The 25,497-nt window shown below is 41.6% G+C and overlaps 2 protein-coding genes across 2 annotated transcripts in view; both read left to right on the forward strand.

Annotated features, from left to right (window-relative positions):
• Nucleotides 1–9,004, forward strand: part of LOC134198493 (stress-activated protein kinase alpha-like) — a 10,770-nt gene extending 1,766 nt beyond the window's left edge. The window contains exons 2-3 of the mRNA XM_062667905.1: nt 7,268–8,515; nt 8,574–9,004. Coding sequence (XP_062523889.1) covers nt 7,302–8,515; nt 8,574–8,811 — 1,452 coding nt within the window. The 5' untranslated portion in view covers nt 7,268–7,301 and the 3' untranslated portion in view covers nt 8,812–9,004. The remainder of the gene's footprint in view (nt 1–7,267; nt 8,516–8,573) is intronic.
• A 3,110-nt stretch (nt 9,005–12,114) lies between these two features.
• On the forward strand, nt 12,115–15,078 carry LOC134176412 (uncharacterized). The gene has a single exon (XM_062643082.1). The coding sequence runs from the start codon at nt 12,115–12,117 to the stop codon at nt 15,076–15,078; it is 2,964 nt and encodes a 987-aa protein (XP_062499066.1).
• The last annotated feature ends 10,419 nt before the right edge of the window (nt 15,079–25,497 follow it).

Here is a 25,497-nt window from a genome sequence, read left to right on the forward strand (position 1 = left end):
AGACAAACTTTTGCTGACTCTAGTTGGACAAGATACACAGTTTCACAGTTCCACAGTTCAAATAGTTCGCTAGATGCGGAAAAATTAGTCCTAGTTTCAACCATACAGACAGTGATAGTGCGTCACTTTCTGTTACCCCGAATGGGTTCCCCTACCAAAATCTTCATATGACAAAACTTCCATCGCTAAGCAATGAGTAGTCTGTCTTTCCACTCCACGTGTATCTGTTCAGAATGTGAATCAGGCGACTTCAGCTTGATCTGCAGTCTCTTACCCTCGAGAAGCCGTACTCAAGAAATGGCGTCCTACGCGTCTCTACGCAGGCAAAGTCTCTCACAAGATTCACGAAACGGTAAGTAGTGAACTTACTTACAAAGCCTAGTCAACGACAAGATGATCTACGGTTCAGAAGCAGACCCGGAAACGTGGAGTTTGTGTACAACGAGATCGGCGAAAAGTGCGTGTTACCCTCGAGATTGCGCATGCTCTAGAAGCTCCGCCCCCAAATATTGTCTATTGCCTATCTTGAAACACAACTTGATCCTTCGGCAATAGTACATGCGTGTCTAGCTAGTGTATCTGCTTGTTACCCTAGGAATGTGGTCCATTAATTGTGATATTCTCGCAATTTAAGTGTCCACTCTAAATTTTTTCCGGTTAGAGGATGGCTTGACCAGCAGGATCGAACTATAGTAGTGAATGATCAAACCTGAGCAAGGCCACTGGATTTACTTGAATAAACATGCAGGTGGTAAAGCTCATGGCTGCTGTACAGCTGACTGAATCATTTCTCTCTCACAATTGCAGCATTGCTTTAAACATGTCCATGATGGGTCAGGAAAGTTTCTCTAACTTAGCGCTCCTTGACTGTCATCATTCAACTCCTCCATGTGGACCAAGGAAAAGCCATGTAGCGAAGCTAACCGGATTCAATCATTAAAACGTTGGTGGAATGAAGCCATTTGCGTAACAACGGTTAGACTCCGGGGAGATATTCGTATCAATCGAAAAGCTTTGTACTTGCTGGATCTATACTTACTCACATCGTTGGGATGCAGAGGCAAACCTCCCGATATTTTCGCAGTTATAATGAGTTAGATGCGAAGAAAAGGCGGGATTAGGTCGGAATTTAGATTAATTGCGTAAAACTATATAAGTGCATGCTGGCTAACAGGTTTATATTATTAATTGCAGCATTTAATTAAACTGTTAGATGGCTTCATGTTATAGATAAACAAGTTTATCGCGAACTCTTGTGCTTTATCTGTCTCCTTTGTCGCTCTTTGGATGTCATACGAAAATATGCTGATTAAATACGTGTGGGAACCCAACTCACTTACCGTCTGATAGACAATATGTCGTCTAGCAGATCGTCTACATCCAATTAGTACTCTTTATGAATCTTCTCACCTAAGAGCGCACTATAGCTTGACGCATGCAGTTGCACGCCTTTCTACGGTTATGTTTGCCAGACTTTTCTACACAAGCACATGAATCCATCATTTCAAGACAGCCGCAACTAAATGGATTGTGGAAACCAAGACCTGATTGTCTCTTCAGGCTTGACAACATGACATCCGCCTATTTATAATTACACTACTAAAAGTTTTAGTAGGCCGCATTGTAAGATGTTACCTTCTTATTCGTGAACGGATTTACTTTTAGTCTTACCTGGTGTTTGTTTACTAATCCTATACTATAATACGCAAAAGCTTGAGAACGCGCACTTCCGTCTGTCTGTTTGTAAGTCGCCGTTCGACACGACGCCGGTCTCGGATCGTCGCGAAACGCGGTAGGCCGGTCGAGATAGCAAGTCGAAGACAAACGGTCGCGTCGGATTAGGCCTCGACGTCCTCCGACGGCCCGAAACGAGACTTTGGCGGCTTGAAATGAGATGCGCGGGAGTTTGTTTAGTCCTTTGACCGAGTATGCGGTGGACGCACACCCGTTATCGTACGCCGTTCTGAGTCTGAGATGTGGATGCTGGAAAATGCGTAGTCTGACACGAACGGTCGCGTCGGATTGCTTTGGGGGCTGAAATTAACGTAAAATTAGATTGCTACGCGAATGTGTATTTGCAGAAGTGCCGAGTATGCGGATGTGACGTGAATTGAGATACGCGGAAGATTGAGAGGTCGATCGACACGACGCCGGTCTCAGATCGTCGTGAAACGCGACGGCCTGGTCGAGTTCAGCCGTCCAAGACGAACGTTCAAGTCGGATTTCGACCAGAAACGAGACGTTGGCGTTCTGAAATGTGATGAGCCGGAGTGTGTTACCTCAATCAATTAACGGAGTATGCGGATGAGATGTGCGCTCTCCAGCCACTGTAAAGCATCCTATAGTTCCCAGAGTACGAGTTGCGCCGGCTCAGCTGGCCGCTTTTGCGTGCTTACGTGCGTGCGTGTGTCATGTAAGGTGCGTCTTTTTTTGAAGAAGTGGCGTTCAACGAAGGATTGCCACTGTCCAGATTGCCACAGCCCATAGTGTAGGTAATACTAGTAAAACTTATAATATTTAATTATTGACTGTACACATGTACAACTGTCATTTCGGCAGTAGACTTATTGTCAGGTATGCTTTAAATATTGTTATATTTGTAATCATTCTTAGCTAAATAGGCAGGCTAGACTTACATATGTTGCTTTTTAATTAATTGATAATTAGTCTGTGAATATCTATATTCGCTTTCACGAAATTCACGTCGATTTCCCTGGAAAGCACATCTTATAACCAACTAGTTACGCCACTGTGTATCGGTTGTGTGTATCGGTTGTGTGTCTGTTTATATGTCTGTTTGTTCTCTCGTAGATGCCCGGTCTAACTGTTTATCTGTCTGTGCGTCCATTTGTTAATTAACTTAATCCGTGAATTTGATATCTCGGAGTCATATATTACCTGAAACATTTAGAGAATTGGCTATATCTTCGAGGCGTTTCACACCCCGAACCGTAGATCCTAAGAAGTGCTATCTCAGAAAATCTGGTATTTCCTGAGTAGGCAATTTTTGAATCCTAGAGCTATATGTTAGGTAATTTGGCATCCCACAAGCCGTATCTAAAATTTTCAAGAAAATGAAGTTTTGGCCAAGACTAGGAAGGATATACAATGCATATTTTGTCATTGCACGGCTCATCGCTTGGAACTAGTGACGGTGATTTTACAAATTCAAAAAAAGTCAATTGGTTGAAAAGAGCAATGATGATCTACATCTGATATGGCACTACGCTGCAATAAATAATAATTGTATGGGAACCACGGCAGTCACAGCATCCATAGTCCCAATGAGCAATCTTAGTCATTATATTAAAATCGTCATTGTTAAAACGAGATACAAGTAGAAGAAACGAGGAGCTGCAATGGACGAAACGACATTTGCGCGCAGACGTTTTGAGTAAATGAGACTACTCTTGCTATCGCCACGTACCCAGGCCCTCTTACGCGCCCGGCAAAGTGCTTCATACATTGTCTTCGCATTCGCGCATAAATTACACCTCGAAATCGGCGTAATGTCTGGAAGCATGCAGAACCGACTTTGTTTAGAATGTCAAGCTGTTAGTGTCGCGCGCAAAGACAGCGAACAGCTTTCGTGTTCAACAGGTGATGTTCTTTGTCCGCTTTTTTCGACCTAGATACCAGTTCTATCTGTCATGAGCCTGCAACCTCCATTTTGTGCTACATTGTCGGAGTAAGATCTGCGTGCAAGACCGGCTGTCGTACAGATAGAAATTTTTCAAAATAAGCTGCAGCTTCTGCTGCCGTCCTTCTCGCTAAGCAAACACTGTACACAACCCGACTTCATTTCGACTAGACATCGAATTCTACACTACCACAAAGCAAGTTCCAAAATCGTCTAGTTGGATCACTTGACCTTGCGTCTAGATCTGCGGCTTCATCCACGCACGGTAGCTATTTCGTTGTCCGTTCAGCAGTTGCTCGCGACATTATCGGGTTGAGATTCTAAAAAAAAACCTCGGTTTGGCATGCGTGTATACATTACGCCGATTTCAGGGTAATTGATGCGCGTATGCGAAGACAACGTGTACCAGAGCCTCTTCTCCGGGCGCGCAAGAGGAGCTGGGTACGAGGCTACACCAGGCTGCAAGCAGTTCAATTATGTAATTTGTCCTAGCTAGAAAGTTGTCAAATGACTTGATATTTTATTTGTTAATTCTCACTAAATTTGACAGTCACTGTTTTACCGACGAATTCAATCAAGTGTATATATATATATATATATATATATATGATAGACCTGCAAGTCCAAAGAATGACCTGATCTTTGCCATCAATTATACAGTTGTTAGAGGATGTATGGATCGATGCACTAGTAATAATGAAGATAAGGCGAGTAGAAGAAGGTCTGATAGAAGAATTTCAAATACTTCCAACTACAAGCCATGTAGGTTTTAGGGTTTGTTACGAACGGAAGATGCTACTGCAGACGTGCTGGGTGTTTTAGACGTCAGTTCAAAGACACAATCTCAATAGGTCCTTCGCATATACAAGTCACATGGCGTACAAGCATCTATCAGTGCCATGCAAGAAAATATTTCTCTGCGACACCTAATCCTGATATCAACACGCTCTGTTGGGATACGTCAACGATGAAGTGCGTGTATTCGTAGTGGTTTAGTGAGGCACTGAAAGTGAGCGGCTGCGATATTGATCTAGGATTTCAGGAGAATGGCGCAGTCTAAAACAGTTCTTTAGCAATGGATTTGCAAGAGCTGCTGTGATTGGGTTTCTGTGATGGTTGATATGGGAACTCTGTAAAACTAATTTATGCAACATGTTGCATATTAAATTGGTTCTTGTTTGTTTCCAAGTATGATAGTTTGACGCAATTGCTACTGACTACAGTTCTGTTGCTTCACACAAGTATAACACCAAATAACAATTAACTTACTAGTGGATCATCAAAATGTGATTCTTTGCATCTGATCACGCCGTTTCTATTATCTAATTGTATTACCCTTATCTCAAACTTTTGTGAACGAGCAAATGAAGATTGCATGGCTACTCACTCATTACCAAGAAGTACAGCAGATGATTGTTGTCTGTTTGTTTGTTTATATGTCTGTCGGTCCGTGTTTGTTTTTGTTTGTTTCTTTATATGTCTGTCGGTCTGTGTTTGTTGTTGGTTGTTCTCTGTATTTGTATCATCGCTTATTAATTAAACTGTTGGACAATCCCAAAGCGTCTCCATTTCATTTATATCTTTTTGCTTTAGCAAGTTATCGCTGAATGCTGGCATGGAATTATCTTTGTACGTACTTCTGCTCACTCTTTTTATTGCACATTACAAGCTAAGCAAAAGCTCATCTAACATTCGAAACGCAAGGAATGGAGTAAAACAACTTCCACTTGACAATATCTTGCCTGCAACCTTTGCAAGCAAAGCTACTGAAACATTTGGAGTTTATAACAGCAATTTTCAGTATTTTAATAAGATTGGACGCTTCAATTCTTGGACCTGTAATGCTCCGCAATTGACATTCTGTACATCTGCATTATTAGTGATTAAACCGTCGATGACAATCCCTAAAGATCGTTACAGAATACTGGTATTTGGAGAAATATCTAAAAGAAAAATTGGTGACGCAATTTTAGGTGATGGAAATTCATATCAAACGTGGATTTATTACAAAGAAACAAACTCTTGGAAAATGATTGCTAGTGATGCCAACGGGCCACCTTGGATGAACAGGTTACGTCTGGTGACAATTTGCAGTTCACGCGCAATCATTCTGTCTTCTGATACTATCAACAGCACTTGGATATTTTTATTCCAACAACTGAAATGGAAGCGAGTCGCTATTTTGGGCGATGCGCCAAGTTGGCCAGATATTAATTATGAAATTTACGCGGTGGCCGTAGAAAGTGAAGATTCTTTGTGCTCCTGTAGTCAGGATGTTTTCATTTTCTACCCTAGTGAATATAGAAATCATATTTTGATTTACAGACTGAGCTGTGTGATAGAAGAGACAACATATCGTTGGGAGAAAGTAGGGAACTACGCATTTCCGTTCTTTCGTAGATTACACTTAGTTGGTGGTTGGTCAGGAAAGACAACAGTATTGGCTACGGTTGACGAGTGCATTTGGAAATATTCCGTAAAGAAATCAATTTGGAATAAAACGAAACTCTGCTTTCAAAGTAAAATTAAGGAAATAGTTCAGGGGGACGTTATATTTGTTAATGATACCAGAGAGATTGTTTATATAAGTATTAGTAATCGTTATGTTAGTAGGTTGTCTGTCTCTAATGGGGTCGCTTTTAAAGAAAGGGTTCAGAAAAGTGATCTCCAAGACTTAGTGTCGTCGTTTCTAGATGGACTGAATGATCCAAGTTATGTTTTACGATTGGCCAGTCAGGGTATTAGATATTACATCCCTTGGTACGATGGAATTTGTGGCTCAAATGGTTGGAGTATGCAGAGACTCAATGTAACGGGAGAACTGGAGTGGCATGCTACTAGAATGGACGATACTCTTCTAATTCCATCGGATTACGGATTTCAGTCTTTGTGGAGAGACACATATTATCGGATTGCCTTTTCGTTCAACAATGTAAAGTCTGCGCCACCAGTCATGTGGTCGATGAACTTAAGCACAAAGCGCTGGCAAGTGGAGGGATATCTCAACGTTACAGGAATAAATATACTCAGAGAAATGATGACGTCAGATGCTGTAAGTATGCACATGCAGGAAAATGTGTGGCTGGTTGTGTCACGTAGGTACACAATGGTAATCAAGTCAAGAGATCACATACGACTAATGTCAAGTCCTAGGCCTTTTAGAACTGACTTTACAGTCGTCACTATCAACTCGACGTCAGCTTTGTTGTTTGGAGGATATGGTTGGACAAGACATAATTTCCAATATTATAATGATCTTTGGCATCTTTCTCTTACACGTAGAATTTGGAAGAAAGTAAAAATGATCAAGAGTAGTGTGTCCGGATCCGGATCCGGATCCGGATCCGGATCCGAACTTAATACTAACGAGTACACAGAGAACGTTCCCTCACCTCGATATAATCATGCTGCTGCAGTTATAGAATTCGAAATGTATGTTTTTGGCGGATATGACTACAATTCTGAAGTGAAATTAGAATTGTGGAGATATAACATGATTAACAATTCGTGGAGATATTTAGAACCGACCAATAAACTTTCATATTCTAGTGAATATCTTTGTCATTTTTCTGCGACAGCTCAAAATGAAATGCTGTGGATTGCGTCTAAGTGTCCTTTGTTCTTTAGAAATAACGTTTTTGACGGAAATTTCCAATTGTGGATGTTTATTGTTCATTTGAATACTTGGAATTTCGTGGCATTTGAAAAACTAACAAATTTGCCGAGCAAATTTCTCTATTCATCACTGGATTTCTGGCGAGGATATTTGCAAAGTTTAGCGCCTTCTAGTTTACTTTACATAAAGGCTGAATGTCCTGATGGGTTAGGGTCGAGCAACATTTCTCGTTTTTCATGCGACATCTGCAAAGTAGGTTTTTACTCTGAAGCAGAGACGAAAAAATGCCGCCAATGTCCAAACGGAACGACGACAAGACAAGAGCGTTCATCACAGCTGACCGACTGCAACCTTTGTGTCACAGGTTACTGTCGTCATGGAAGATGTTTGGTGGTGAGTAACAGCTTAACGCAAGTTCCCATATGTGCGTGCACTTTCGGTTTCACCGGATCTCACTGTGAAGACGCAACTTATTATTACATTGGAACGGGAGTTATTCTTGTTATAGGTATTATTACTATACTCGTTGTGGTATTGCGGCGTATCACCAAAAAACGAAGAGAACGAGAAACGTCTTTCCGTCGTCACATACAAATTTTGAATGATGCGTGGCAGATCAGTTGGCAAGAAATAGAACTACAGGAGGAAATAGGAGGAGGAGCTTCGGGAAAAGTGTGGAAAGCGCAATACCGTAATATAGACGTTGCTGTGAAAATGCTGATTAACAATGATGAATCACAATCGTCGTTGGAATTTACAGCAGAAATCAAATTTATGCAAACAATGCGTCATCGTAATATTGTACTTTTCATCGGAGCCGGTAAATCAAGTCCACAAGCGCAACCGTTTCTTGTCGTCGAGTTTGCTCATCGAGGTTCTTTACGTCACGTACTGGATGATGTCAGTATTGAAATAGATCAAAATCGTAAAATAGATTTTGCTCTAGACGCTTCGAAAGGAATGGAATTTCTTCACAAATTGGACCCACCGAGAATTCATCGAGATTTGAAGAGTGAGAATTTACTCGTTTGCAAAAGTTGGATTGTCAAAGTGGCTGATTTTGGTCTTGGAAGACTCTTTGATTGTGCACAAAGAAATCGGCGATCAAAGCGAAACAATTCATTGAACAGCAATAACTCAGAAAGCGAACTTCTAGTTGAGATGAGAGATTTGTCTGAAGATGGTATTGGGACAGTGAGATGGAGTGCACCAGAGTTAGCACGTCGAGAGCGCTACGATGGATCAATCGATGTCTACAGGTATTCGGCGACGTCAATTCTATTGTATTTAATTATTATATTACATTTTTTTGTTTAGTTTTGGAATTGTGCTTTGGGAGATTTGGTCACGTGGTTTTCCTTTCGAGCAGTATCGGTTTGCTCACCAAGTAGACGATGCCGTGGAAAGAGGTGAGCGTCCTGTCGTTCCAGACGATTGCCCGGAGGGATATGCAACCGTAATGCAAGCTTGCTGGGCAGAAAGAGCTTGGAAACGACCCTCGTTTAGGGAAGTTGTTAGCTTTCTGGAAAACATGCATGTGGAAGATGCTTGCTAGAGTGACTACACGACAGTTTGAATTTGGTCATTTGCTAGTTTAGATATTGACATGTAAGTTTAGCTGTTAATTAGAGGCATAGAAGATTAGATTGCTAGCATACGATACTATAGAATTAGGAGTTTTAGTCGTAAAAATTATTAGGAGAGAGTTGTTGTTTAGCCAAATAAACACGGATATTTAGCGCACGTTATATGACACTTCTTTTACTTAAATTTGCACATTCGTTCTGATTGAACTTCTCTCAATAGAAACCTCGAGTTTAGATTATGTTCGATTTTCTTTGATCAATTCTTTGTAATACTAGCTTCTCATTGCATGAAATATATGATCAATAAATTGGACGCTGAAAGTTGTGCAACAGTACTTAATTAAATGGTTCTAACTCATGCCTTCGGGTGGTGAACTCTTGAAGGTAGAGAGTCTTTCTATAAAAAAAATTGGGCATGCAAGAAAAACCTGTGATCGACAGTGTTAAAGTAAAGAGCGAACAATACAGCTTTTATTGTCAATTGAAGATTTATTGAAGAAGAAGACGATAGGTAGAATAAGGATATCGTCTCCTAGTTGAATTAAAAGCAATAGTAGACAGATGATAGTCAAACTAACAAGACATAAACTAATAAGTCACAATTCCAGCATAATCAACACACACACACACACACACACACACACACACACACACACACACACACACACACACACACACACACACACACACACACACACACACACACACACACACACACTACAAACACACACACCACAAACACACACACACACACACACACACACACACACACACACACACACACACACACACACACACACCTCACACGACCACACGTACTCACGCACACACGCACACACTTCACACGACCACACGTACACACACGCACAAACACACCTACCAACTAATACTAGTTTATTAGATAATGAATTACCTATGCTGCCCTGATATTTACCACTGATACGAGATCTAATAATTGCTATGACACTCAATTGATTGTCTCATTGACCCGAAATCACAGTTCTGGAATCTACAACTTTCATAACAGTCACATGTCCCAGCCAAGAAACAACATCATTTGGCTGCACGGCCAACGAGTTGCACCAAGCTAAAGGAAAATACAACACAATCCTCTGGACTCCTCGATCACATTACAAAGCCTCTCTAATGAAATAGTTGTTTAAATTTGCTGTCTGGGATTGTGCTGTACACAATTGTAAAGCTCTTTTGTGCTCCACACTGCTGGCTAGCACATTGCCGCACGCCTACAAACACATGTGATAGAACGGACGGCTTCTTTTAAAACGGATAAAGTAACCATACAGGAAAGACAGCAGAAGATAGGAAGATTAGAAAATACCTGAAGTATTATCAAATATGCATGCGGTGAACTATAGGATATCCTGATGATTTAGCTCCATTTTAGCTGTGGATTCTAGTAGGCAACATTTCAGGCAATTTATATACCACAGTAAACAATGAGTCACGCGGGACACAAAATTGTCATACTTGGTCCGTGCGGGTGTCTTGTGCTTGGACGCCAGTTAAATAATTTCAGAAACATTTATATTTACAGATGCCCGTAAACTGTAGACTATACATAGAGTACCAAGTCACAAACGTGGTCAATTCTAAGAATATATTATTGCAAATGACTTACTGCAATACCAAAGATCTAAAAAGACACGGTTTTCACAGCTATGTTTATGCTTTTAGCAAGTTTAGCGCAGCTGAAGTGACTCCTGCTTCATAGCTATCTTACAAGGATGTATACAATAGGTACTTACGCAGGAATATGACTGCAAACTTTATGTGTACGTGTGTGCGTGTGTGTGTGTGTGTGTGTGTGTGTGTGTGTGTGTGTGTGTGTGTGTGTGTGTGTGTGTGTGTGTGTGTGTGTGTGTGTGGTGTACGTGCGTGTGAAGCGTTGCTTTTATGTGGTTCACGTAGCAAACATGGTTGTGCAGTTAGTGTAATATACGGAAGGTTTCTATTTGGAAAAGTAGGAATACGCCAATAAATGGACTCAAAGACACCCAAACTGAACTGTTATTACTCACTGAATAGACACTAAACAAACTGTGCATATACTTAACGGCAACCCTAATTACCTTCACTCAGAACTACTACAGTAGACTTAAATAACCGTCTTCTTATTTAGGACCATGTCTAAATAATGTACTACAAAAGCACTGCAAGTCCAAATTGTCTGGTAATTTTCTAACTCGTGGCGGATTCCTACGCGATGTCGACATGTATGTCGGCCCTGCAACACCATTAGCCACCTGAGCAATCTCTTGGGGTTGTTCTAACTTCCTTTCTCTCTCTTTCGTGAGCAATGGTTGGATGTGCAGCCTCTTACCCTGAACTGATAACTGTCTCTTCGATTGGAGGTGGACTCTGAGTTAAAGTTTCTGGAATGAGATCATTTCCTCCATTACGCATCGGATAAGCGAATGTCGGATAAGTTACACGCGACTGTAATCAGATTTTTCAACATTAATAATTAACCTAAACGAAATGATTGTCTTCATAAGACTTGTCTGTCTTTCTTCCTTCTGTTTCTCTAGCTTTTTTCATAAGACTATGACTCGTTTTAGTTTTTGGGAGTTCTTCTGTGGTCTTGCAACCGGTCCGTTGACGATGATATTCAGTGCTATCCTGGTGGTCATTGATATCTACTAGGATTGCTTTATCAAGTTCACGGTCACCGTAATGCTTGCAATCTATATCAAATTGGCCATTGATCGACGCTTAGACTACACAAAAACATGTACCCTGATGGGCTCACTTGTCGCGTTGGTGGGCGCCCACTTGGGGTAAAGACTCCACTTGCCATTATGAACAGCCATAGTGACAATTGTTGTGTGTGAATGGCTGGGCTGCCACTCCTACGGATTTTACCGTAGGCTACGGTAAAATGGCCTTCATACTTGCCTACGGATTCCGTAGGCCATTCCTACGGATAAATGCAGCACTGAGCAAACACATACTCGATGATCACATGGCATTTAGTTGTAGGTCTTCCAAAGTCACTCAACGTCGTGCTATCGAACCGTGGTGTGTACTGTACGTAAATTTGTATGTCTAACTTACCTAGTACAATGTACAAACAGTACGAACGTCGATTTCTTTTGCAGTAGTCTAACAGTTCCGGGATGTTTGGGGATGTGAGGTAGTCTCGCGTAGCCAGACCTTTCACTACTTGTCAGGCGCCTAGCGCCTGAGGTGAAAGCCTGGCCACGCGAGGCAAGATGCGGGCAGCGTATCCGGGATAGATCCGATCGTGCATCATGAAACGATGGCTACAGGCCTACAAGAAGGAGTGGGAGAGCGATCCTGTATGCTCTGGTTGGTTAACAGAGTCGAAGAGAAGTGCAGGCATGGCCTTCTGCAGTCTGTGCACTAAGGACCTCAGCTACAAGACTGGCGGTCTTAGGACCTTGCGTACCCACGCAACCTCGCGGGAGCACGTTGCAAGAGTACAACAAAAATATTCTGGATGGAAAGGCACTATCAAGGCCAGCTTTGCTCCAAAGCAAGAGAACGCTGTTTCGGTAGCTGCAACAAACGCCGTCCTAAAATTGGCATTCTTCTTTGCTGAGCATGACGTAGCTCTTGCAGTGTCTGATCATCTGACTCCACTGCTTCCAATCCTTTTCCCGGATTCTAAGATTGCTTCAGCCGTTTCTGCCGGGCGCACCAAAATGACTGCAGCCGTGCACACCGTTGCTGATAGCATGCACGCACATCTCGTTTCCCAGATGAAAATTGGATTTTTCAGCATCGTTCCTGATGAATCTACTGATATATCAGTGTTTGAACAGGTGGCAGTATCAGCTCGCGTGATCGACACTACAGATGGATTGGTGAAGTCCTATAGTTTGGGCATTAAACCAGTCCCGTCAGCGTCTGCTACCAACATTTTCGGCAAGATTGAAGAAATGTTCAAAGATGATGGTATTCCATGGAGAAACATGATCGCTTATGGATCAGATGGGGCCAACGTCATGCGTGGATCAAAGACTTCTGTTTTGACTAGGCTCAAGAACGTTCAACCTTACCTGTATTCTATTCACTGCACATGTCATCAGCTCCACCTTTGTGCTCAGGGTGCTGCTAAATGCATACCACCCATAGTAGAAGACTTCGCTAGGAATGTGGCATACTTTTTTGAGAAAAGTGCAAAACGTGTCGCGAGATACAAAGAGTTTCAGGCAGCTGCAAACGTTCCTTCACACAAGCTCATAAAACCGTCCTCTACAAGATGGCTCAGCTTGCATCAAAGTGTATCAAGAGTCTTGGAGCAGTGGGACGCTCTTGAACAGTACTTCACCCAAGACAACGATGTAAGGAACGTTTCAAAAGTAAAGGAGTGGGTTGAATTGATGGCAGCCAAGTCCACTAAAGCCTACCTATACTTTCTGAAGGAAGTCTTACCTATTTTTACAACAGTGAACTGCCGCTATCAGACAAGCAATGTTATGATTCACAAACTGTATGATGACCAGCGACAACTTCTGAAGATACTTCTTCTCAACTGCATCAAGCAGTCAAGCATAAGCCAAACCACTGATTGCCTTACCCTTGACCTAGACAATGAGGCACTGTGGATTGATGTGATAGATTTGGTTATCAGCAAGGACTGCGAGGCTATTGTGGCAGATATGTCTCATTTTGAAAGGAGCGCTTTCCTGACTGTATGTCGAGATTTTTATCTTGTGGCAGCAAAAGAGGTCAAACGTCGATTGCCTCTGTCATGCCCTGTTCTATCTGCTCTCCGGTTTCTATGCCCCGAAAGAGGCAAGGAACGCTCAGCAAGAGAAATTGGCCACCTAGCTAGCCAATTCTCGAATGTTGTCCTCCCAGAGAATATTACCAAGCTGCAGCGGGAGTGGCAGCGCTATCAGACCGAGAGCACTTCTAGTCGAAGTTCATTACCTCTGGCTATAGACAAACACTGGCATGAATTGATTAAAAGGTCAGATGCCTCTGGCTGCCAGGAATTTCCTCTTTTATCTTGTTTTGCATCAGCTATGCTAGTTATACCACATTCTAGTGCAGATATCGAACGAAATTTTTCAAACATGGGCAGCGACAAATCCAATACCCGCAACAGTATCGGTACGCCCTTGCTTAACAGCTTGATGACAATTGGTTGCAATAAAGGTCAAATGACGTGCTTAACGTTTACACCCACGCCATCGATGAGACGGGAGCTGCCACAACATGTGGCTAAGGCAGCTGGTCGTGCCAAGAATACCAAGTCCGCTGCAACAAATAGGAGCACTGGAGTAAATCAAGAAGCAGCTTGTGCAAAGACACCCGTCCTAGTGTGTCAATCTGAATCATCTGCACACAACCCATGCCCAATGCAAGATTTGAAAGAACCTGTTATTCAATTCCAGACAAAACGCAGATCTAGTTCAGTTACAAAGCATCCTCCTTTCTCACGCAAGCGTCCAAGTACTTCTGCTATCCACACCCATCCTGCCACAACGGCCAGCAAAATGAGCAAACGAGGTGATACTCCAACAGCCCATAATGCAAGTAGTCCGAAAGTTAATGCATTTGAGTTTCTTCAATCACAGTTACTTCACCACAATGAGAATCTAGACTCTAAAGAGATATGGACATACCGGGGTTCAGAATACCTATTAGCATCTTCGCTCTGCCAGTCTCGTATTGATGGACGTGATGGCAGCAATGCTTGCACTGTCATAGCAGCTCAAGTGTGTCAGCTGATTCTTTTGCAGAAAGACTCGTTTTTACTACCGCCTGAAACCTCTTTCCTAGAAGAGACTCTTGTCAACGCTATGAGGGCAGGAAATGCTACGTACGATCAGATGGGCTTGAAGGGGTTTCTGAGTGCATACGATGTTGTAAGCATGGAACCCTCGCCCACCCTTCTAGCTTCGGAGGATTATTTCATACGACCGGGATGTTGGCAGGGGCTAGTAGATTTTGTCTCCGGCAGGCTACGTTCTTTCACTGATGACAAAGTGGTGGCTGGCGTGCTAGTTGTATCACCTTATTCATTTGCAGTGTGCTACCTGCAGGAACACAGCTTGTTCATTGTGTTTGACAGCCATTCACATGGTAACGCAGGTGGCTTGATTGGCAGAGTGCCAAAGAATTTTGCTGCTAAATACTTTGAAGAGTTCCTTGGTCGCCACTATGCACACCTAGAATTTGTTCCTTCTAGTAGCAACAAAGTAGCGCAATTTACAAGCTTAATCGTTAAGGATTTGTGGTAAATAAAACTTTCTGCTGTTCTTTAGTTCTAACAGTTATGGATATATAGTAAATAACTGTTGCTGCTGTTCTGCAATTAGGCGTAGTAGCATTTCATTAATACACTGTACCAAGAAAACGTGCAAACAAAAAATGCGTGGGCGCGGTCATTCTAAATTCTAAATTAGGTGGGCGTGGCCGTGCGTCACTGCGCCTACGGATATTTTGCTCTTCCAAGTGTGGCAGCCCTGGAATGGCGAAACTTCACAACGATAGACGTAATAATCTGTCACCATCTCAGATGTTAAATATTGTATAAATGTTTATGCATGAATTGAGGATGTTCTGCTCTATCTATACAAACGCACTTTTTGAGCGTGTCAGTCTTCCTCAAGGAGAACCATAAGTTACTAAATAGTCCGCTTACTTTTATAGAATTCAGTTGACAACGACGTTCGTTGGCTATCTCTCTAATACATATTGTTATTTCTGTACAATAAAATATTGTCCAAGAGTCGTGGACACCTGAACTAAGCATGCCAATCGAGTGTAACACTCTTTATACGCTCACCGACAATGACAGAGTCAAAGAATACTGTATCAAAGAATCAGGTCTATCATCAATTAAGCTTAAGTTAAGGTCGACAACCCGATAGATCGCAGAACGGTCTGTCCGCTTCCAAAATCGATTTGCATGCACTCCGTATTCATTCTCCACTCTATGATCATGTTATTCTAACTAACTAGACATATCACTGACCAGATGACGAAATGAAAAAATTGCCCATCACCGATTTGCACTGAATTAGTAAAAGAAATAGTCAGTAAGATGCCATTTTGCCGAACGAAAGAAGCCTTGAACATCTTCATGCACGGGCTGTTTCCACTCCGTTGCACAAACTGACGGCACTGAAATCGATACTATTTACTTCCTTGTCTAGAAACTGTGGGCGACGATCATATCACAGGCGTAGCACGCGTTTGTGGGTGGACTTGTGGTTAGTCTAGAGCCTGTCCAATCTTTGTAAGAGTGCCAAGTGAAAGCTCCATCTTTCTCGCAGGTTACTAAACAGTAAGATTAAGCTTTGTCCAGCACACTCTCTCGTCAATGGTGGATGTTCATACTGTGCAAATAAAAATACAAAAATGTGGGCATGGCTTTGCGCTAACTATTAATTCTCTATGCGTTCACAGCAAGAAATTTTTGTTCTAGCATGTACCCCATTTGCTAGTAAGGACGAAAGCAAATTACGAGTGTTCAGATATAACTCGAGTTAAAAGGCGTGGTTCTGAAACCAGTAAAGCCGCCCGTCTTCCTCCGTGCTAGCAGTTTCGGCTCAAGAACTTCTTCTAAGGTACAGGCAAACGAACAACACACGTTACGTCGAGTAGTAAGCACAAAGAAATTTGCATGTTGCTAGCATGGCAAGTACAACATCTAAAGTTTGTCTAAAATGGCGCTCCCACTCCTCATGCCGCTCACCTATGGTTTTCGCAATAAAGGAAACTTACGTCACTTCATGACTACTGCACGCGATTTGCCTGCGGAGACATCTTGAAAACGCAAGGGCGTCGTAAAGCGGCGCAACTGAAATATTCGTTCAGTGAGTATCAGAAGATAGAATAGATTTGAACCTGCTACCCTACTTACGTTCAACAACAATTGTTGTAAGCCATTGTTAACAAACAATAGCCCGGCAGCCAATCACAAGCTCTTGCTATGTTGCTTGAAGCAGTTTAGGGTACACGTGTACAACAAGGCGACAAGAATTCTTGACACGTTTCGTGGTTAAAAAACCTGAAGGCCTACAGTTAGGCAAAGAATAGTGCTCTCGAATCGCACGAGCAAACGCTAGAAGTGAGGGTAATTAATGAATTAAAAGTGACGTTGAACGTCATCGCAATCGCAGACGCGATATATCTCTTCTTGCTGTAGTTGGAACACGAACGCTTTCAAGCATTTGAATTGTGGCAAAAGCAAATTAATTCGACTCGCTTCCATCACAAAATGTTGACTTTGCAGCGCTCGGAATGTGACGTCTGTTACGAGTCTAGAGGTGTGGCCTGCGATAATAATTTTGCAGTTGTCTAGTACTACAGTCTTATATTTAAGAACAAACTCCGGCAAATCGTAGACATCGAACTGTGTACAAGCCGGTCGCGTGTAGAAGTCGAGCTTTTGTTCCAGACACTCGGCACGCGCGTACACACACGTTCGGTCACGTGCACGTGCGGAAATGTCGGCGTGTGCGTGTAGCGTTCAATGACACCTGGCCAACAATGATGACGAAGAAAAATGTGACGCTGCTAAAACTAGCATCTCGATTCTCGTAGTAGTGACATGTCTATGTAATAGAATCTTGCGTTTTCAATTAAGTTTTCTAGATAACAATCTCATCAACATTCTGTAACGTAATGCCTGACCATCAACAGAAATTTCGAGCTTGCTTTGTTGCCCACACCAAGCACTTCAGTTGTTTAAATGCTAATACTCATACCTCACTGCACACAAATTTTAAAATTATGCAAGAATGCATCTAGAAATTGTTGTAGACAACCCGGAGATCTAACAGCTAATCATCTGCATAAATTACATCTCCAAACTACACACACACACACACACACACTCACAAACACACACACACACTCACACACTCACACACACACACACACACACACACACACACACACACACACACACACACACACACACAAGTACATGCACGTATGCTCGTACCTCTGAAGCAAGTGGAAAACAGCTTTATGCTTACTAGTGCTTTATTGCGCTAATTGTAACTCTGATTCAAACCACCTATACACAAACACTGCATAGCTCTTAACATATTTGCAGAGACTATACATGTAGACCAAGTATGGTTTAGCAAATGTGTATTTTTGTTAGGCTATAAAATCTTTCTTTAATTAATGGAGTATGCTGTGCTTTCGTACTCCTAAAAACTTACTAAACTAGTATTTTAAAAACTTTTTCCTTAAAAAAGAAATAGATGTAGGGATTGTATAAAAAGTAATAGAAACAAGATCTATAGATAGTATGAACCAAAGCCAGACATCATTAGTGAATCCTTCCAACCACATTACATACATTGTACTATTATTGGGTTTACTATTATTACATTTACTATTATACAGTATATTATACAGCATATATATAGTACATATACAGTATATATATACTATATTATACAGCAATAATACAGCATATATACCCTAAGGCTTTCCGATGTTCTCGAGTGCGTTTTATGTATATTTACAAACTCAAGGCCTAGATGATGTGTATGCTCTTGCAACGCCTGATGACATTCCAGACTCAGCTGTTGCTCACTCTGCTAAGCAGGTAATAATAATTTTTAAATTTAATAATTGTTTATTCTATTTATTAATAGTAGCTGTGGCTCACTCTGCTAAGCAGGTAATAATAATTTCTAAATTTAATAATTGTTTATTTTATTTATTAATTGTTTATTGTATTACAAGTTGATATCTAATGTATTGCTTATTAGATTGGAAGACAAGACATTTCAAATAAAGAATTTGAAACTCATGTAACGGTGTTACAAGATTCTTTTATTGCAGCTGGCTATCCTTACCGACTTACTAAAGAAAATCTTGGAGAAGCCGTTCGCAGCCTGCTTGTGCATGAGATAATTTTGAGCAGACGTTTGGAAATTGACCAAGTCATAGCAGGACTCGGACCTGAAATCTGCACGATTGTAAAGGAGCATGGGAAAGCAATGTCCAGCCTATTTACAAAGGAAGGTCAAGTGCCACTTGTAGCTTCTGAATTTCTTAAGCTTGTGAAGTATGAAAATACGTTACCTCAACATTTGAAGGATTACTTTCAGCGGTACGTCTTAGAAGCAGGTATGTAACATGCTTTTTAATCATTGACGCAACTGCATGATTACTTGGCCTTTTCAGTCTAGCTAGCTAGGCTAGCTGTATAAATATTCATCTACTATTTTACCCGGTTTTTGTTGAAACAGGTGAGAAACATCTTCGTTTGCTGCTGCAGTTTGTCAGTGGAGTGTCAGCAGTCCCTCCGATGGGATTCCAGCATCACAGTTTCGAGTATCCGGTCACGTTATCCAAACTGCTCGACGTGTGCAATGATATTGGAGCTCCCTATTAACTGCACCTTATATGACGAGTTTTCTGACGCTATCAGAACAGCCTCTGAACTTCAATCAATGGGTTTTGGAATTGTATAAATATGACACATAAATTTTTGCACTACTTTCTTTGCTAGATTTGACTAGGCTTTTGGTAGATGCATGTTTGGTTCTATGATTATTGTGTTAGAATACAATAAGGAATTGTCTAACAAGACCCTTTTTGAATTTTGCACTAGTTTAAAGTTTCTGTTACCTTTCGATGCTTGATAGTTAATCTATGGTTGTGCTAGACTACAGAAATATCTAGATAATAAAGGTTGATTTTAAGAGGTACGTGACTAGCTGACATTGAAATTGATGTACTATACAATTATATGGTTTTCAACATCGCTCCTTGTGACGATTAGAATGTCATCACTAAATTATTTGAGACTCGATGCATGTGCACTTACACGGTTTGGCGATGGGCAGCCGGGTCTAGTTAGCGTTCACATATAAATTTCGCCTGTCATCTGTACGACACTTTAGATTTCGCGCACTTTCAGACCCGAAATTGGGAAAAAGTTAATTCGCAGGCGGATCACAATTTTTAGTTAGCCGCAGACTCAAATACGGTGAGTGAGAAACAGCAGACATCGCATGCTCTGACAACGAAGAGTGTGAAAGCTGACTAGTGTGTGAAAATCCATGAGATTATACGTCTAGGTTCATTCTGGGAATAGAACGACTGTCGTTATTAGCATGTAGGAAGCGTTCCTATATTAGCTAATGTATCTTGTGACACATGTAAGGGGATTTTCCGAGAGGCAATAATTTAGACATACGTACGCGCGATTCTAAGGAAATAGAATAAGCTGCAGCGAGTGTCAAGGTACAGCATATTTTAGCTACTTGTGCGTAGTCTAAAACCGTGGGCGTATAGGTACTCGCTTGGTTTCTAAAGCAAACCCACAGACGTAGAAATCTAATTATCATTATCTCTTATAATTATAATTATTGAGAAAAATAATTGTAATTGTAATTAGAATTTTTAAAAATAAATTTTTGTAGAAAAATATAAACGATGTAGCTGCATGACCTCTTCTAGTAATCTCATATTGCAGTCTCATTTCATCGCCTCGTCTCATTGTCTCATTGCCTCTTCTCATTGCAATATTCAATTAATTTAATGCTAACAATAGTATTTTAAAATTAATAAATTAAATTTGTAATGTTACTGCAATACTTACGTTTTATTTTAAATAGCATTTTTATTTTCTATTTGCATTTTTTAAAATATATTTTTCTATCTTCATTTCAGAGTTTGCGCTCTCGTGTTGTTTTGCTGTTGTTTTGCACTCGTAGCTTCTCAATGCAGACTCGACGTCGTTGACTACACCCAAAATTACTAGTTGACCGAGTGCATCATGAAAAATCCACCATCTATATGCACATAAGAAGTAGACGACGTAAGTATATATGTACACATGTGTGCACGCTGACTATCATTGTACGCAAATCCGTGAAGTTGTGTCTGAGATTATATAGGCTTTAATAGGGAAGCAGTCGATCTACTAGGTGTTCTACACGTGTAAGGGGATTTCCGGAAAGGCAATTACACGAGGTCTCCATCTAGATGTGTTTCGACAATCAATTGAAGTCTAGAAATAGAGTGATTTGCAACGAGTGTCTAACTCGTACAAGATATATACGACATGTTGTAACTCTCCAACCGGATACCAAAGACTACGTACTGCATGTGTTGTCTAGATTTAGAAAAGTGGGAGAGTAGGCACTTCAATTGGTTTTGTGGAGCTCAAAAACGCAGCCTTGATGCAATCACACAAGAACACGGGTGAAAAAATCTTCAAGAACTAGATTCTCTGTAGGAGATAAAATATAATTGTGTAATGTAGTCTCCCCAGTCCCATACGGCTGTGTAGTAGCGGTATGCGGTAATTTGCGGTAATCTCATATTGATGCCGTCTCATATTGCCGTCTCATATTGCGGTCTCATAGTGCAATCTCATATTGCAGTTTCATCGCATGGTCTCATCGCATGGTCTCATCGCATGGTCTCATCGCATGGTCTCATCGCATGGTCTCATCGCATGGTCTCATCGCATGGTCTCATCGCATGGTCTCATCGCATGGTCTCATCGCATGGTCTCATCGCCTCATCTCATGATCTCATCGCCTCATCTCATTGTCTCATCGCCTCATCTCATGATCTCATCGCCTCATCTCATTGTCTCATCGCATGATCTCATTGCCTCATCTCATTGTCTCGTCGCATGATCTCATTGCCTCATCTCATTGTCTTATCGCCTCATCTCATTGTCTAATTTTGACACAAATGGCACGCCATAGTGATCTCCGAGATATTATCCGGGACGCTAGTGCATATGCTGTTCGACTGCAAAGGTCAAGTTTACTTTCACAAACGTGGACGTGAACCCAGAACAGATCCGAGTAAACTGGTTTGGCCTAAACGACCAACGCTTTATCGGCATTGTCTCAACAGTGCAAGTCTGAAGAGGGTTGACTGTCAGATTATTTCCTGGCTTACCTAGCTCTCTGTTGTTGAACGAGATTGCCAATCAGCTCATCAGCCGTGTCGATCTAACAGGTGTTCATGTTTGTGTGTGTGTGTGTGTGTGTGTGTGTGTGTGTGTGTGTGTGTCTGTGTGTGTGTGTGTTTGTGTGTGTGTGTGTGTTTGTGTGTGTGTGTGTGTGTGTGTGTGTGTGTGTGTGCGTGTGTGTGTTCGCGTATGTGTGTGGATGATCCAGTTGTGTAACTAGGATTTGTTTCCTGTCGCGTGGTAACTACCTCAACCCTGGTGTGCGGCGTAGTAGTTGAGGCGTTCCTTTCGATAATCTTCCTGAGTTGTCCATGCCGTTAGCAATTACCAATATGTGATGGCCGCCATATCAAGCAGATGCGTGAAGCTGTGCATTGAAGAGAAGCATGATCGAGGAGTGGTGGAACGAAGTTTACTAGTGTGTAGATCGTGCTCTTTTCATAATATGTGGTTTGCAATCTATTAAAGCGCAACAATTTTATCCTGCATGAACGCGAGGAGTCTACTTTTGTCAGTCTTTCACAGTATACCACTGCTAGATGAGGTATAGACGATATTTGGGGGCGGAGCTTCTAGACCATGCGGAATCTCGAGGGTAACACACACCTTTCGCCGATCTCGCTGTACACAAAGTCCACGTTTTCGGGTCTGCTTCTGAACCGTAGATCATCTTGTCGTTGACTAGGCTTTGTAAGTAAGTTCACTACTTACCATTTCGTGCATCTTGTGAGAGACTTTGCCTGCGTAGAGACGCGTAGAAAGCCATTTGTTGAGTACGGCTTCTCGAGGCTAAGAGACTGCTGTTCAAGCTGAAGTCGCCTGATTCACATTCTGAACAGATACACGTGGAGTGGAAGCACAGACTACTCATTGCCTAGAGATGAATTAGTTTTGGCGAGTGAAATCATGGCAACTGGGAATCTACTTCGGGTAACTAGACATGTAGGCGTTCCGCGTTGTTTCTGGGCTGTTTAGCTTTCTTCTGTATATATGTGATTGGCCAAGTCGAAGTTCTTACTGTGATAACTTGCACTGGATAAGTACACTGAAGCGGATCAGAGTACAGTACACGTAGTCTGTAGTCTGTTTACAATTAGCACTGCCAGTCTACAAGTCCCAGCAACCGTTTATGTCTAAAGTAACACAACACTCACGCACTATTCCAATGTAATGTCTAAATCAGAAAGCAGAGGTTGTTCTACATCATCTGCAGTTGATCAAGTCATGCGTATGGTAGTGATCTCAAAATTGAAGATTTTGATTGTCAAAAATGTCACTGAGGCGCTGAAGCTGACAGTTTACATCAGATAGGTGAACAACAAGCAAATGAAATAGTGGAACTTCAAAACAAGATTAGAGTTCACGAGCAAGACCTTGCATCTGCAGAGTCTTGGTTGCAAGGAAATGCATTCTCATGATACAATCATGTCTTACACAGGTTTTGTGTAGACAAATGTACTTGATACAGTGTGGAGTTCGACTGAAAGCAGCCAAGACAATTTCTCTGTATAGCAAACAAAGAATCAAGCCAAGGTACATCAAGTGATGTGTAAGCTCATGAGCTCACCGCCTTCCATGACGAGTTGGATAGGCTAGACAAACTTTTGCTGACTCTAGTTGGACAAGATACACAGTTTCACAGTTTCATAATTCAAATAGTTTGCTAGATGCGGGAAAATTAGTCCTAGTTTCAACAACACAGACAGTGACAGAGCGTCACATTCTGTTACCCCGAATGGGTTTCTCTATCACAAAATCTTCATATTACAAAACTTCCATCGCTAAGCAATGAGTAGTCTGTCTTTCCACTCCACTTGTATCTGTTCAGAATGTGAATCAGGCATTGGGTTTACAAGCCTGTCTCAAAAGACACCTACAATACAAACGTCTGAAAGTTACTGCAGCAATGCTTCATCAGAAAACTACGCATATACCCGTTGACAATTGTTCTTCTGGTCATTTCCATCAATTCCAGAGCAACAAGAACGCAGGTGTTCTCTAAAGTTAGTCTGCAGCACGTCTTCCCCGCATGTGTCACTTAAAATACTGGGATGAGGCTCTGTTGGGATATCCTACAAGTATTCAATATTCAATAATCTAGATTTTTGCTAAACTATATTAGGCAACTTAATTAATTAATCAAAATCTTTAATATGAAAATAAAACGGCTGCAGGAATAACACAACATATTTATATAATATAATGGACACATAATACAGTAATAATAAATACTTCTCTCACAATAAAACATAGCACAATTCTCCCATGAGGCAGCAAATCTATTTTTGAGTGCATTTGAGTACATAAATTAAACTGTTATAGTATACCTAACATTGACACACCTGATAGTGCTCAAAATTAGTTTTCAAAGTTAATCAGCGGTATGGCCAGTATAATGCCCAAGTAAGCTGCTCAGTCAATTTTTACAGATAGTCTAATTTAATTAGTAATCAAAAGCAGTTAGTAATCAAATATTAGTAATTACTAATTTAATTATCAATCAAAAACCCAAAACAAGAGGAGTGTCCTCAGTGCCCTTTTCACTTCCTTTGCAGCTTTGAATGCAGTGTAACTACTTACACCCCTAGGAAATGTGAAGGATTCACAGCTGGACAAGATGAAGATTTTTCAATCGAAGCAGCTACAATTGCCCGTGTCTTGTTGCAGAACTGTTCTGCAGCTTGCTGACGGAGTTGCTGGTGATTTCTTTCTTTCCTGTCAAGGACATTGCCATAGCCCGAAAAAAGCATTGTCATCGGTTCTCACAGGCACAGGCCCATGTGTCACTGCTGCATTATTTGGATAAAGAAACCGGGCAACTGGGTCCAGAGACAGAACGCTCCAACAATGAATAGAAAGGCAAAAAGCAACGCGCGAGTTTCGACATCTAAGAGCACATTAACTACTCATGTTGCATGCAGATCTTTACAGCAAGACCACTTAACTGATTGTATCATCTTCACCAAATCTGTTTCAGCATCTGATTGTCAGAAATGCGTTATCTACACATCGTGTGAATGCACGTTACTGCTATTACGAACATGCAGTTAACACGCCAATTAACAACACGAGCACTACTGCTATGTACTCACCTTACGCTCCCCTTCAGTTTCGGTATTCGCTAATGACAGAGAGTGCTTTATTGGTCTCAGATAGAGTTTACTTTGTCCCAACAGAGACCGTATGTTCTTGGCATTGTGCGTGCCGCTAGGCACTCTCAGTAGCTCAAGCACTTTCCTCGGTGTCAACTTCATGAACTCTTACCCCGTTCTTTCTAGGGCCGGAAAAGTCTTGAAAATGGCATTATGAACTTCCGAAGCGTCATCGTCCACACCCAGAACGACTTGCTGCTCTCCCAAGCCTGCGGCAGTCAAGACGAATTTCTCTTCTCGAAATGGAGGAATTCTCTGTTGGTAATCCGGAAGGCAAATGGCTGTGATAGTATAGGCGTTCTTACTTGGACGTCGATCATGGCGAGAGGTAGACCACGAAAGTTGTCTATTCCGAGACTGCCCACGGTTACGATGGCTGTAAAAGCTGCTTGGACGGTAACCAAACAGTCTCTGCTGTTCCGCTGCCAAAGTAACAGACCTGTTTGTACTTGTGTCTTTAGCTGGATTCAAAATTTGACTGCCGGCCTTAGCTCGGCTTGACGAAGAACTTGAAGAAAAATCGGCCGCAGCTTGCCTACTAGAACTGAACAACTGAGCAACCTTATCCAGTTCCGTTAGGGCATTTTCAAGAAGTC

This window comes from Corticium candelabrum, chromosome 2 (assembly GCF_963422355.1).
Source record: "Corticium candelabrum chromosome 2, ooCorCand1.1, whole genome shotgun sequence".
Taxonomy (NCBI): Eukaryota; Metazoa; Porifera; class Homoscleromorpha; order Homosclerophorida; family Plakinidae; genus Corticium; species Corticium candelabrum.